At 46.0% G+C, this 16,398-nt stretch overlaps 1 protein-coding gene across 1 annotated transcript in view; it reads right to left on the bottom strand.

Moving 5' to 3' along the window:
* The window catches only part of epx (eosinophil peroxidase), a gene marked incomplete at both ends in the record, with an annotated part of 62,244 nt that overhangs the window by 21,829 nt on the left and 24,017 nt on the right, over nucleotides 1-16,398 (bottom strand). Inside the window, 2 exons of the mRNA XM_083764070.1 lie at nucleotides 13,973-14,143; nucleotides 16,003-16,261. Coding sequence (XP_083620196.1) covers nucleotides 13,973-14,143; nucleotides 16,003-16,261 — 430 coding nt within the window. The remainder of the gene's footprint in view (nucleotides 1-13,972; nucleotides 14,144-16,002; nucleotides 16,262-16,398) is intronic.

The raw sequence follows: 16,398 nt of genomic DNA on the forward strand, positions 1-16,398 counted from the left end.
TCTAGACGCAGGCTGTCAGTCCGATCTCTCATTCTGGTCAAAGTTATTGCAAGATTGGAACGGTATTTCCCTCTTCTATCACGACCCCGTAACTCCGGCTCACGAAATGCACTTATTCACCGACGCGGCGCCTTCTGCAGGTTTTGGGGGGATCTTCCAAAGGGAATGGTTCTCCGACAGATGGCCCGTCGAACTAACTCAGCCACCGGTTTCTATAGCCCACTTCGAACTGTACCCCATCGCCGTAGCCTGCAAGCTCTGGGGGTCCCGCTGGGCTCGCAAGCGTATAGTGTTCAACTGCGACAATGAGGCCACAGTCTTCGTCATAAATAAAGGCCGCTCCTCCTCCAATCAGATCATGCCCCTTATGAGATTCATCACCTGGTCCTCCGTCATGCTCAACTTCACGGTCCGCGCAGCTCACGTCCCCGGCCACCTTAACAATATCGCCGACTGTCTCTCTCGTTTCAAACTCCAGGAGTTCCACCGGCGATGCCCTTCCGCCAAGCCACTCCCCCTGATCTGCCCGGCGCACCGAGAACTGGTTCTGTCCTGATGCCCCACATCCATCACCTCCGTGCTCTCGCCAACATCTATATTAAATCCGCTTTCTCCCCCGCCACCGTTTCCTGCTATGCCTCGGCCTGGCGCAAGTTCGGTCAGTTCTGCGCCTGTCACTCCATTCCCCTCTTCCCAGTACTAGTCTCGACCGTCGCCCCTTTTCTCACTTTTAATTTCAAGTTTAACCACCTCAGCCACAGCTATATGAACAGCCTATTAGCAGGGGTCCAGTTCCACGCCCGCCTTCATGACCCCTTTTTCCCTAGCCTGTTCACCAACCAACATATCAAACTCCTCCTAAAGGGCTTTCAGCGATCGTCACGCCACGCCCCAGACCAGCGTCTCCCCATTACTCTAAACATTCTCCACTCCCTCGTCTCGGAACTCAGGAAAGGAGTCTTCACTCCGTATTTAGACCTCCTCCTCGAAGCCGCCCTTCTCCTCGCCTTCTATGGATTCCTTAGAGTAGGCGAGTTCACAACCAGGTCCACGGCGTTCGACCCCTCCAGAGACGTCTGCGTCTCCGACCTGCGCTTCACCCCCACCTGCTTCAACCTATCTCTGAAACACTCAAAAGCCGACCGTGACCACAGAGGCTGCCTCGTCTCGGTGGCCAAGGTCCCCGGCAGCTTCTGCCCCTTCTCCTCCATGCTGCGCTTCCTCTCCGCCAGAAAACGCTCCTCCGGCCACCTTCCTCTCTTCAGCCTCCCGAATGGTCTCCCTCTCCACCAGCACGCCTTCACCTCTCACCTCCGCTCCCTGCTCCAAAGATGTGGCCTCCCGCCTGACCGTTACTCCAGCCACTCCCTGAGAATCGGCGCCGCCACCACCGCTGCTGCCAGCGGCGTCTCTGTCCCGACCCTGCGGGCCCTGGGCAGATGGTCGTCCAACGCCTTCTCCTCCTATGTTAGACCTTCCTCCGCCTCCGTGCTCGATGCCCAGAAGTCCATGGCGTCCTCCAGCGCGGTACCTACATTGACTGGTGGATGTGTCGGGTGGCGGGTACCTCCTCTTCTGCCCACTTCTAAACATGTTCTCCCTCTCCAGGACGCCCATGACTCACTTCCTCCTAAACGACGGTCGACCCGTCCTCCGGCCACACGGGCCTCCTCCGCCGGGAGTCTCCCTGTCTCACCACCGTCGCCAGGTGAACCAAAGTTCTCGCCACTGCTCCTTCTCGCAACCCTCTGCCGAGAGGTCGTCCACTCCTACGCTGCTAACCCCACTCTCTCTTTTCCATCCGCCTCTGCAAGGTCCCATCTCCGCAGGCTCCTCTCTCTCTCTCCTCCAGGCCCCAGGCGGTCCAATGGCGCCCTAGGGCAACCCAAGCGGTAAACGACCTCCAGGTATGTTCTTTAAATTCCTTTTGGGGGGCAGGCTCAAGAGCCCCCCCTGCCTCCGCCAGGCAGGATCCGAACCGAGGCTCTGGTCCGTCCCCAGGGGGCCCACGCCAAAGCTCCTCCACTGTCTCCTCCTCATACTGTCATCATTCTGTTATCATTCTGTTATCATACTGTCAGTCACTTCTCTGTCCATTCACTCAATCCCAGCTCCATACTGTAATCAATTCATCTGCAATAAATCTCACCTCCAACCTCCGCCCTCCGTCTTAAGTGTAAGCTCGTTAAGAGTTGAAGTTTAGTTGTTAACGATAGTTCAACTTAGAGCTGTAATGCTCCATCATCCGTCTGCTCCAATCAGATCTGCGTTACCTTGTCCGCACCCCTTTATAAACGGTCCTCACTTCCCTTCGCTCATCTGTGCTTCCGTTCAGGTACCCGCCACCTCCCCGACGACCGCCCAGCAGCAGGCTCCACCAGGTCGGCCCCAGGGGGGCAGGCTCAAGAGCCCCCCCTGCCTCCGCCAGGCAGGATCCGAACCGAGGCTCTGGTCCGTCCCCAGGGGGCCCACGCCAAAGCTCCTCCACTGTCTCCTCCTCATACTGTCATCATTCTGTTATCATTCTGTTATCATACTGTCAGTCACTTCTCTGTCCATTCACTCAATCCCAGCTCCATACTGTAATCAATTCATCTGCAATAAATCTCACCTCCAACCTCCGCCCTCCGTCTTAAGTGTAAGCTCGTTAAGAGTTGAAGTAACACATTATTACATTATAGAAAAATCTATTAAGTTATGTGCTCGTCTTTTAATTACATTATGAGCTGATTATTACATTATGAGGTCAGATGTAGAGTTGCTGGCCGCCTCAGCTCCATATAGGCCTAGCCTATTATTGCATATCATTTTATTATTGTTAGATTTGCATTTCTTCAAATATGCACACTTATACCACCAACTAATAAGCTTTCAATTAAAATATTACCTACAACAAACTACTTAAAACTTTTCCAAACCGACCACGTAATTATGTTTAAGCACAGATGGTACTATATACACCCGGCATTTAAGCGCGCACCAGCAAGTGCGTGTCGTGCACGCGCATTATATTTCGCGTGCGACCGGCGGTCCGTCGCGACGCAAAAACGGACCGACCGACGGAGCGACGGAGCGACGGAGCCACGGAGCGACGGACCGACGGAGCGACGGAGCCACAGACCGACCGACCGACGGAACGACGGACCGTCGGACCGAAATAGGACCGTTCGACGGTGCGTCGCGACGGAGCGACGGTGCTAAAGCGACCGACCGTCGGTCGGAAGAAATGGATTCTGCCCTTGCTGCATATTTGTCTAAATGAGTCTGTTTCTAGCGAAAATAGCGAAGATTTGCGTTTTCAGTTGGGTCTTCATATCCATATGAGCAGGGCAGGAATTTAACGGCGGCCCCGTTAAAGTGCCCCCCGGAAAATGACATGCCCATACGGCCACAGTGGCCGTGGTGCCCCAGTGGCCGACTGGTGCCCACAGCACTTAATTTTACCGTTTTTCCTATGAGCGATTTTCCAGTGAATACGGTAACCTTCCCCAAACGTCTCGCGCAGACTTGTATTGCCAGTTGCCAAGTGGTTTGATTATTTTGCTTGCCTATAACTAGCCCCGCTGGTCGTCATGACACACACACGCGCGCACACACGCGCCTCCTCCGCGCCACGCATACACGCACTGACAGAGTAAACAGAGGGCTTTTAGCCCACACGCTGCCTACTAGTAGTGTGTGTAGCTAATCTAGCTATCCGGTCAGACTGTCGGCAACTATCACTCAAAACAAAATAATGTTTTCACCATCGTGACCGTGTGGCGGTCCTACGTTACATGTATTAACGTTGGTCGGACATCGTCCAGCTGATTTATTTTTGTCTAACGCGAAACAGCGTGGCTGGATAGCGACAGAAATATACCATGGATATAATTAAACACATTATTCCCTGTGCACAGTGCAGATGTACTCCAGGTAAGAACAAAAAAACTGATCTGAAGCTGCACTTTCAACGTGTTGACTTATCTCCAGAGTCCCCACAATGCCTGCAGCCCCACAACTGTCACTAACCTCTCTACAATGCCATATACCAGTCTAGCCTTAAAACCTACATTTATATGTTATTGTCTCCCCCAGGCCGAAGGCATGGGGGAGACAATAACATATAAATATGTATGTTGCATATAAGTATGTTTTGCACTCCGTCCGTGTGTACGTCTGTGAACAGCTAATCTCCGGCACCGTTAACCCGGTCGATGCCACCTTTTGCACACACACTCCCTGGATGCCAATGATGAATCTCTGCCCCAAAATTTCCAGAACGGCCTGTTATAGCGGCACCAGGAGGTCGTTTTGTGCAAAACAAGTTTTTGGACAGTACACCTACAGATTTTGTCCAAACATCATGCAAATTGGTACACAGTCTCTCTAGACTAGAGCCATTCAACAAAACGGGTCTTTCAGATTTCTCAGACTCTATCCTGATTGGCTAAAATTGGCTTCCAAAGTTCGCAGGAGTGCTCAGTTTTAAACAAAATGCTGCAAATCATGAACACGTCGTGTGATCGGGTGATATAACTGTGGATTTGTGGATAACTTTGTATGCCAACTCCCTAGAGGCCAAGGAAAAACCTTTGCCTGGAATGTTTCACATCTGCTCTTTATAGCGCCACCAGGAGGCCGACATATGTAAAACACATTTTCTAATATTACTCCTTCAGATGTTATCGAAATGTCACGCAAATCGGTACACATGCTCTCCATAGTCATGTGATCAAGACGGGTTTGTTTGATTTCTCATAATCCACCTTCATTGCCTACGATCGGCTTCTAAACTTTTCAGGAGTAGCCCGTTGTGTACCCGTTTTGTACAAATCGCCACAACTACTCAACGCAGTGTCCGATTGCGCTGAAACTGTGCATGCATATTCCCACTAGGCTGAGGAAGCCTCATGGTGGTGCTACAACAGGCCAAGCCGTGTCACACACACACACACACACACACACAAAACATGATTATATTACTCCTAAACATTTAGCCAAACATCACACACACTCCTATCCTCCTGGTGGAGACCTGTGCCCAGAAGGGCACTTTTTCTAGTTCAATATATTACTTTAGTCTTTAGCACAAAATATAGGCTTTTCTAAACCAAACCTCATTCAAAAGTTATGTAGGCTGTCATTGTATTTTCTGTGAATTAACTCACAGTTTAACCCAGTGATCCTCAGCCATTTTAATTTCAAGGACCCCCAAATTAAATGTATATGAATTAGCCTAGGGTGACAGGGTCCTGGCCTGGGCCATTTCATTATGATTTTCATCACTTTTTCACCCCAATACATGTTACAGAATACAGACATGTTTACAATATTTTACAACAGTAGCTACTTATATTTTGTTATTTAAAGCTGTGATTATTTATTTAAGAAGCACTAGCTGTTCTGATCTAATGTTCGCCTTGAAAAAAACCTTTAAGCTAAAATAATCATGACCGGGGACTTAAAATCATTGTTTTAATTGATGGCCTTCATGCCTTGGCACTTGGCTTTGTGCCCTCAAAAAGTTGACCACACTAAAGGCCAAGTGGCCTTGCCCCTAAAAGGATGAAATTCCAGGCCTGCATATGAGTGAAAAGGTCGGGATAATTTGTTTATTTTTCAAATACAGTTCTTATGTGAGTGTGGATTACAATGCAAATACAAAAGAATACAGAAACCCGCGGAGGACCTGCCCTCTACCGATTGATGTCAGACACCATAAAACTGCCATTAGCTTTTCCATGTAACGCACCCCCCCCCCCCCCCCCCCCCCCCCCATATTTTTTAAATACGCCAACCAAAGTAATTTCACACATTACCATCTGACAGCAGGCGTGATCAATGGCTTAATTGTATTTATAAAGACAGGGTGATTCCCTCAACAATCTCTTCCAGACTTTGCGTGTGTAGTTCACATTTCACTAACTAATGACTGCTTCACCAACTTACAAACAAACAAAAACAGACAGCTCAGCTCAGACACGTTGTGGAACAAAGGACACAGTTATACACATATACCCATTACCTACATTGAACCAAAAAATAAAATACAAAAATAAAATACAAATATGGACACATTCAGTTTGGTGCTTGAAAGTCTGGGTTAACAACTCCAGAGAAAATCAAAGAAAATCAAAGATATGCATATATTACATACATACATTATACAATAACATACATAACTTTATCCATCAAGGTTAGTGGTATCGCTTCTGTCCAGGAACCCTATGGTCAAGGTGGTAGCTAACTGAGGGCCAACAAATCTCAAATATGGGTCCCATATTTTATAGAAGGTATCTGTGGTGGAGCGTAGGAATTCCAACGGCATGCACTGCATGTAGGGATGCACCGAAAATTCGGCCACCGAAAATATTCGGCCGAAAATGGCTAAAAATGTATTTTCGGCCTATTCGGTTTCGGCTCAAATAAGCCGAAAAATATCACCGAATAGTAGTAGTGGTCCTAAAGTTGTGAATCGATATAATTCAACTAAACTGCGGGAAAAACACAGATGTACAAGCCCAAAGTGCTGTGCATTGCGACGGGTAGATAACTTGTAGATCTGCTACTTCCAGCGCAGGAAGGGCGCATGCTTATGACGCTCTTTAAGACAGTCACTCACACAACACACGCAGCAGTCAGCAGACGGAATGCACAGACAGATCCGAGTCCGACACAACTTTACTGCACACATCTGTGCTTTCATTCACGCTTCCATAGCCTTTTAAATCTTATTTCCCATCCACGGGCACAAGCAAAGTGATATCAGCAGCTGCCTTCCACCCGATCTGGATGGTGGTGGTGTTGTCTGACGAGGGTAGCTACTAGCTAGCATGGGAGCTAACATTAGTTTAGCTCTGGTCCATATCGTTAGAAGGAGTCCTCCTTAATAACACTATAGTAGCCTACTTTCCATCCGTTCCCCAACTAAACCCCTCACACTCGATGCGTTTACACGGGCAGACACAAAGACGAATGGGAATATCATTTGGAGCAGCTACACGTCTTTGCATCAACATGTTGCTGGTTTCCATTATAAATGAATGATAGACTATCCTTGCGTCTGCCCTAGCCCAAACATTTACAATCTCGTAGAGGGTTTTTTTTCGTTATTGTGCTATTTTATAGCACTATTTATAGTGCTATTTTAATCCACTCTGTTTCTGAATCCTCCATTGTAAATGCGGTAAACGGCGCAACAGAATATTGCCCGCGCCCCTAGCGGCCAGGGTTCTCTTGCGCATTTACAATGGAGAGAAAAGCAAGATGGCCGCCAGATTCCGAGACAGAGTGGATTAAAATAGCTCATGGAAGGACCATCCCACTAAAGCTCACCCCCCATCTCAGTTGTTGTGGCAGAAAGAAGACTCCACTTTGCTGGACACTGCCACAGAGCAAAAGACCAGGTCATTTTGGATATTCTTCTGTGGAGACTACCCTGACCCTCAAGAGGAACATGACCTCTCACATTTCCAGATGTTCTGAGTAGGGACACAGGACTGACTGTGAATTAACTTGGTGTGGTAATGAGCAACAGAGACCAGTGGAAGCAGCTTGTGTCGCAGATCTCGAGGGCACTCGAAGGATGATGATGATACAGTGAATATAATTTCCCTCTTCAGTTTTACACTTAAGACAGAGAGGAGATAGATAGGATTCATATTATGGCGAAGGCTGGGTGAGATCTGTAATCGGTGTATGGTTCTTAGCTGAATCGACCAAGCTCTATTACACACAGAAAGTTTTTTGGCATTTTCAAATATTTCACACCAAACCTCGTCTGTAATTTCAACATCAAGATCACTTTCCCATTTCCTCTTAGCAACTTGTGTGTCAACTGTTGTTTTGGATCTTAACGTGCCATACAGAACACTTATAAACCCTCTTGTAAACCCATTGTCAGCACTCTCTCAATTGTAGAGGTAGTTGATAGGTAGTTGATAGTGTTGTGCGTCTGATAATGAAATCCCTCACCTGTAAAAATCTGAAAGAAATGTCTGCGATGTAGGTCATATTTTTGTTGTATTTGATCAAATTACATGAGTATAGGACCAGTCAAAAGATTTTCTAACGTTGTTATAGGTCTACCGCTATCTCTCCAATAATTAAACCCATGGTCAATAAGGCCAGGAGGAAAGTCTGGGTTCCCCTGAATTGAGGTAAGAGGTGATGTTACTTTGGCTCGACCCTCCAAAAGCCTTGCCACCTTCCATGCCTTTAATGTGTTGGAAACAATTGGGTTTTTACAATATTTCTTTGCTGTTGTAAGATCTCTGAGAAACAAGAGACTCCGGAGAGGACAATCACACTGTGCAGTTTCAATATCTAGCCAGATTGAAGGTTGATCTTCTTTTAACCATGCTGCTATAAATCGTAATTGTGCAGCTGTCTGATACCATTTTATATTGGGGAGGTCCAGCCCTCCTTCAGAGACAGACAGTTGTAATTTTGCTAGCTTCAACCTGGGCCTTCTCTTGCTCCAGATAAACGAGCTTAACCAGCCCTCAATAACCTTAACCACCTTACTTGAGAGGAAAATAGGGACCATCTGGAGTGGATATAATAACCTTGGTAGTATGTTCATTTTAATAAGTGGCACTCTACCCAAACAAGACAGTGGCAGTGAAGCCCATCGATCAAGGTCAGACTTTATGACATCTAGTAGTGGAGTAAAGTTGGCACAGTACATTTGTTCAAATAGGGGAGTTATATGAACACCCAAATAAACAAAGCCAGTGGGGTACCAGCGGAATGGGAACGGATCAGGGGCACTCGGGACAGTTTGGAGGATATCCAGTGGCATGGCCTCTGATTTGGAGTAGTTCATCTTAAATCCTGAGAAGGATCCAAATGTAGTAATAACGTCCATGACTCCGGGAACAGAGGTATCTGATTTAGTTAGAAACAAAAGGCATATAAATAGATGTTATGCTCCCTCTCCCCAACCATAACCCCAGAAATCGCAGGTGATTGACATATGAACTGGGCAAACGGCTCTATGGCGACAGCAAATAGCAAAGGACTCATTGGGCAACCCTGCCTATTAGAGCGTTGCAAAGATAAGTTTTTAGACCTAAGGCCATTTGTAAGAACTGCTGCCTGGGGGCCATTATACAGAACCTTAACCCATTTAATAAATGTGTCACCCATACCGAAAATACTTATCGTATGAAAGAGATACGGCCATTCTAGCCTATCGAAGGCTTTTTCACTGTCCAGTCACAACCTACTGACGTGGGTGGGACCAACTGGAGACATATCAGTCAGGGTCAGAGCTAGGATAGCTACACCTACATAACATAAAGTGACTGTCAATAATAATAAGGTATCTGTTTGATCTGTTATAAAGGGAGGACACTGTGGAGTTGGCTCTAATGCACATTAATATGAGAGCAATACTGTAGCTTACATTTATATTTCCAAGTAAGGGGATTTAGGTTATGAAAATATACATAGCCTAGTTAAATGGGAATGTCAGGTTGAAGGAATACACATATTGTAGTAAAATGTGTGCACTGTGCAGTGGTGCTATAATAATGATGTCCCTGTAATGGATATAGTCATTGTTTTGCACACAATTATACCAATTGCAACTAATCCCTATTCCTATTTATGAATTACCTGTCTGTCCAGAGCTGTGTTTCTGTACAGTCGGTGCCCAGACAATTAGACGGCCTGTAAGGACTGTGGGTACCCAGCTGTCAGAGGAAACTTTGGGGAAATGCATGAGAAGCAAAAGTGTGCAAAGACACATACTTTTCATGTCTAATGTAGGTCTCCAGGTGAAATTCCCCAATAAAACAGTTGGAGTGGCTACGGCCGCCCCTACAGATGATGCCCCCCCACCCATGAAGAGGGCATGTCTTGTACAGTAGCTCCTTGTCCAGAATCAGCAGGCTATACTACAGACACATCATACAACCCAATTGATACAGATGTCACATACAGCCCAAGTGTGTCCAGTTTGGGTGGCTCATCCATTACCATGTGAGTTCTTGTAGTCACCAAAATATATATAAATATATCAGTTATCTGCTCACTTGCATGTCTCTTATGCCTGTCTTTCTTTCTCAGTCAGTGTCTGTCTGTCTGACCTCACGAATTTACTTGCCACTCACTCACTGTGTGGGATGCTGTAAAGTATGATACTTATTTGCAAAGTATAATGGAACTGCATAGGCCTACTGTCTTTTTTTTTTTTTTAAGATATTTTTTGCGGCTTACGCCTTTTTATTGATTTTTGAAGGGACAGACAGTAGGCTGACAGGAAACGGGAGAGAGATGGGGGGATGACATGCAGTAAAGGCCGTGTCGGGTCCGGGAGTCGAACCCGCGGCACACTGCGACTGGATTACCAGTCCGGTGCCCAGACCGTTACGCTACGGCCTGGGCCAGGCCTACTGTCTTGACTGGTATATGTTTTGCTTCTCCCTGCACAGTGCACAACCACAGTACAAGACCTAGGACATCCCAAAGTATATTGTGTACGAAGATTGTCCACTGAGTCTTTTTTATCACTGTCCTGTCTGTACATGAACAGTGCGTGGAACGTATCTGTCCGTTCAGCAAAGCTGTCCAAGATGCACTTTTACGCACGTGAACAAGGTGGCTAACACATTTACTGTATACGTATGTAAATCTCCAGGACTTCTCAGGGTTCTCATTCTCAATGTTTCTCAAATTTCTCAATATTCAATCCATGCATTAGGTCCTGACTGCTCTCAAGCTAAAGACAATTAGTAAAACAACATACCACAGGCATGTACGTAACTACCTGGACCCGTGTATCTGTTCAACATGGAAGAACATCCAGACTGGCCTTCTGCTAATCATGAAAGCAAAGAATGGTGTCACCCTGGGAGGGGACATGAGGGCGGACAGTCCAGGACACAATGCCAAGTATGGGTCGTACACGGTCATGGACATAGAAAATGGCAATGTCATCGATGTTCAGCTGGTGCAGGTGAGATTTTATTCAGCTGGTGAAATACATGATTGCATATTGTGTTGTATGTAATTACAGTAACAAGGTGGATACAATTATTGTCTTCCCAGAGTAATGAAGTCCGCTATTCGAACAACATGGAGTTGGAGGGCCTGGTCCGCAGCCTGAAATGTATTGAGGACTCTGGTGTCAAGATCCACACCTTCATCACGGACAGACACTTACAGGTGAATAAATACCTGAGAGAGAAGAAGTCGAGAATTACACCCTACTATGACGTGTGGCATGTTGCAAAAGGTATATCAATATGATAAAAATAAACATATTGCTTGTACTTACTACTTACTCTACTACACATACTATAAAACCTGTTATTCTATTTCATTCCGCTCTATTCCCAGCTGTCTCACGGAAGGTGGAGAAACTAGGGAAGGAGAAGGGGTGCGAGATGATCCAGAAATGGCAACAAAGTGTTGTCAACCCATCGTTCTCCTTCTGGTGATGTCACCATTGAAAAGTGGACTTCTCTACTGAACCACATCCACAATAAACACAAACATGGAAACACCCTCTTCCCTAAAATGTTTGCACCGGCGAATAAAAATAAGAAATGGTTGAAATCTGGTAGGTTTACATTTTTTTATTATTATGAAGGCAAGCATATGTACAGTAAGATATACATGCTAAACTGATTATATATTGTTTTATTCCTTTGCTTTCAAGGAACAAAACCATCAGCAAAACTGAGGGACATCATCCAAAACAAAATACTTCTGAAGGATGTGGCTAGGCTGAGCCCTCTCTCCATCAAACATCCGAGATTGAGGGATTTCATTCCCTCGTTTTGAGATTCACACCCAAAAATGTGGTGTTTGGATTCAGAAGGATGCTGTGCAGGTAGTGCAATCACTTATTGTAGGTACAATATAAAATGTTTGAACATTTTATTTTTCCTTCCAGGCTGTACCTTGCAGCCATGCACCAAAATGAGAACAAGAGACGAGAACCACTACTGAGGAACTGTGAAGCTCAATACCAGATCTGGTACCCAAAATATAAGAAGGGGAAATACTCTATGAGACCAACAAAGAAGAGTAAGTCTGTCCAAATATGTATTGGTTGTACATAACAAAAGTTTCAGAGGGAATGGGCTAGAAGTGTAAATAACTAAACTAAAGGTGTTGTATATGTTTACAGAATATGTCCAAAACCTAATGGCGATCCTTTTTGATGAGGTAGTGAAGGACCCAAGAACATTTACAGCCAAGCTGCTTGAGCTGCGCATCCCACCCCCCCTGAATTCCACATATGACAGGCCAGACCAGGACACTATTACCTCGACAGGAGTGGTGTCAAGGTTCAGCCGAGGTAGGGTCGGAATCCCACATACTCCCCGTCGTCATCAGGGTTTGCAGCCCGGACCCGGCAGGCCACACATGATGGGGCGACCTTATGGTTTCCCTCTCCCAAATACCCATAGATCCAGCTTGTGAAGCACCTGTATGCCAAATACGTGCAGCGCCTGGGGAAAACGGTTGTCTGTTAGAGAGCAAACCAGAAACCAGGATTAGGTAAGTCTGCATGGGCACTAGATGTCTGTTTGTTTTTTTATTTGTTTTTGTTTTTCATAGTCACTGCTGTTGCTGTTATGATTAGGTATCATCCTATGGGCATCAATAGGTGTATTATCATATTCTGTGTGATTCTTACATTCTCATTCCTTTTACATCATCAAGGGGTCCATTGAATGTCCTGTACACCTGGAGGGCATCTTCTATAGAAAATGGGTTGAGGCATACCGGCTCCAACCCAGGGTGTAGGGACATGCACCTTGGAGGTAATTGTAGCTGGTCCATATTTTAATCCTATTCTATAATATTGTGTATATTATGCAGTGCATCATCTCTAGGACAAAGATGCATCATGCAGACCTTTTACAAACATGAACCAATACCTGACAACATATGTTCTCCTCTTCTGTTCCCATGGCTTGGCAGTGACCACATGAACACCTTTATGGACAAAGGAATGGCATTAGTAGTATCCATTGCCAGAATTGATGAAAGCTAATGGATCCAGCTTTATCAAACATCTATATAATGAGGTTTAACATTGTTAGCTGTTAACATTTCTTACCATTCAGATGGTTCCACATTTCGGCGGTTGTGGTGGACCAGTTGTACTTCATCCTCTTCATCTGAACCAGAATCTGGCTCAAACATATATGGCTGAATCTCACCAATTTGTCCTCCCTCTGCCATTTTATATTTGTAAACACATGGGCGGAGCCATGGGCAGTCCTTTTGTAAGAAGGGGGAGGGACTATGACAGGTGGGTGGTCTTAAAGTAGGAGGCGGGGGGCTGGATAAGGTGGGTGGTTCTAAGGTGAAACTAACGCATAACTAATGAACTGGTGGGTGTGTCCACATAAAACCATCATTTTAACAAATACTGTACACTTTTTTGAAAACATTATACCTCCTTAACAATAACACCTGCTGATCATGTTTAAGGGTGAAAAAAAATCACGGCACTCCATCTTTAAAGTAATCTGACATGCGTATCTGTTGAAGTAATCTGACAGGTACATGAGTATCTTCTTCCAATCAATCAATCAATCAATCAATCAATCAATCAAAAGTTAGATTGTGGATCTACTATTTTTGAGGGGCGCTAGGCCCTCCTATGCCCGGCTTTTCGTGTCTGTGTGTAAACACATACATTGAAGACAAAAGTGAGGACAGAAAAGTGAAGACGCACATTGTGATTGGCCGCAATGACATTTGTGATGATCTGATTGGTTGAGCACGGAATGCGATGTATATTATGATGTATGATGATAAGAGCGCCCCTCACTTCACACAGGTTTGGTTTTGGGGCAAAGGTTTGTCCCCACGATAAGGATGTTGGCGTTTAAGTGGTTGATATGAATAGTAAAGACAAGGCAAATTACTAAAAATACTGTCGACAGTTCTGTGTGTACGTATATGTGCGTGTGCGTGTGTGTGTGTGTGCGTGTGTGTGTGTGTGTGCATGCGTGCGTACCAGCTAAACCGTGGTCTCTCCCTCTCTGCAGGTTTAGGGATCCCAGATCGAGGGGTCTTCCTCCCTGGGCCTGGAACAGCCTCTCGGTCAGTTCCTCCACCATCATCTGACCGGCGCTCTGCAGCTTGGCCGGAGACAGCAGGAGACCCCGGAGCACCGGGTCGATACCTCCTGGCCAATGAAAACACAGTATGAGACCCCCTGAGCACCGGGTCTATACCTCAGCTTAGCATGTGCTTATACCACGTAGCGGGTAAAAATATAAACAGTTACGGTTTTTTTTTGCTCCCGATCCAATTCCGATTATTTGATATTTGTATTTTTTTTTTTTTTTTTAAGATATTTTTTTGCGGCTTACGCCTTTTATTGATTTTTTAAGGGACAGATAGTAGGCTGACAGGAAACGGGAGAGAGATGGGGGGATGACATGCGGTAAAGGCCGTGTCGGGTTCGGGAGTCGAACCCGCGGCACACCGCGACTGGATCACCAGTCCGGTGCCCAGACCGTTACGCTACGGCCTGGGCCGATATTTGTATTTTTATAGAACACTCAGTCTAATGTCATGATATGGATAAGATATTGATACTAGGAATGTAACTTTTTTTTCTTTTTACCGACGTGAGGCCGCGCGAAAAATCTCGGGTCTAAGTCGGGTATAATTGGCCTAATAATGACTTATTTAGGACCTAGTTAACCGAGTTAATCATAATAACATTATGTGATTCTTATTGTGTTGTTGTTTGGGTTAGATTTCTTTAAACCTGGTGCAGGTGAAAGTAAAACTACAATAGGTTTTAGCTTTCTCGTCATGTTGTGTCTATCTGTCAACTCTCTCTGTGCATTCTGCATTCAGCACACTCTGATAGACATGTCAAATAATTCTCCTCTTCACCAGCAGGGGGTGCTGGAGCACCCTCCACACCCCCTTCCAGCACTGATGTCAGATACCAATCATTTGAAACTATCACGGGACAACCCTAGTAAAGATGTTTAGTCAAATACATACAGACAGACATATTTTAAAGACCTGGTGATTTTTTTTTTTTTTTGCTAGCTGGTAATTTGCTAAATTAACACAGTCCATCAACCAATCACAGATTCAACCGGTGGCAACCGACCCGCCCTGTCCACTCGGGCTATGGGAACAATAGAGACAGAGCCAGTGGCGTAACGTAACATCATGGTGATAGGCCTCAGTGAAAAGCCCCCCCTCCCCCAAACGCACACTGACCCCTTTTCCGCCGGTTGGTTCCCAATGGGAACCGGTTCAGTTCTTTATGGTTCTTAGTCCATGAGCCAGAGCTCCAAAATTGGAACGTTAATTGTGAATTGAGTGGGCAAAACTATACCTATATCAAAGTGTTTGTATGATCAATATAAGTAAACTAATATGATAACCCTTCCACAGTAGTAGCTTTTTCATATTTTCTATTGTTTGCATATTTTCATTTTTATAAAATGCCTCATTTGCATATTTAAAAATGTAAGATTTGAAATACAATAAATCATTGTCTTTGTGTAAGTAATCAACTGGGAGAGTTCCATGGTGATAACAATTTAATATAGATATGCTTTTGCCCACTCAATTCATAATTAACGTTTAAATTTTGGAGCTCTGGCTCATGGACTGAGAACCAAAAAGAACTGAACCGGTTCCCATTGGGAACCAGCCGGTGGAAAAGGGGCCACAGTGGCACGCGCAAATACATCAATCTATCTATAAATGCACCATGTCTCTGTACGTCTGTCTGTACGTACGTGTGTACGGCTGTAATCCACGTAACTCGAGAACAGTCGCCCCACCGACTTCAAATTCGACACGCACATCCTACACCCCCACAGGGAGTGCAGTGCCTGGTGTCTGACACAGAACTCCAAAGGGATACAGAGAGACAGATCACAGACTACGTTTCTGTGTCTATGGAGATACAGACGCCCCAGAGCCGAAGGAGGCGTCTAGACACCTTTCTATGTCTAACTAGACTAGACAGACAGACAGACAGACAGACAGACAGACAGAGCTATATACCTTCCTGCACCACCCTCCAGGAGGCGAACAGGGAGCGGTGAAGAGGCAGTGAAGGATGCTGTGAGTCGTAGGCGTATCCGGGCCCCAGGCGGGCGACGGCGGGCGTGACGGTGACGTGCGCGAAGCGGAAGGCGGCGGCGGCGAACACGTTGGCCACGCCCGGCTGCACGTCTTTGTGGTAACCGCGGTAGGGCGGCATCAGGCGGGCGGCGCCGGCCTGGCCCAGGACCCTGGGCAGGTAGTGGTCCCACGTCAGGACCTGTGGAACACACGACACTTTTTAACGGATTAGCTGCTCGTGGCGGAACGTTCCGTCAGAAGGAATCCAACTGCTTCTGGCGTAATGTTCCGTCTGATATGCTTCATTATTTATTCATCATTTATTACCGGATCGCT

The sequence above is a fragment of the Protomyctophum parallelum genome (assembly GCF_964188405.1).
Source record: "Protomyctophum parallelum genome assembly, chromosome: 4".
NCBI lineage: Eukaryota > Metazoa > Chordata > Actinopteri > Myctophiformes > Myctophidae > Protomyctophum > Protomyctophum parallelum.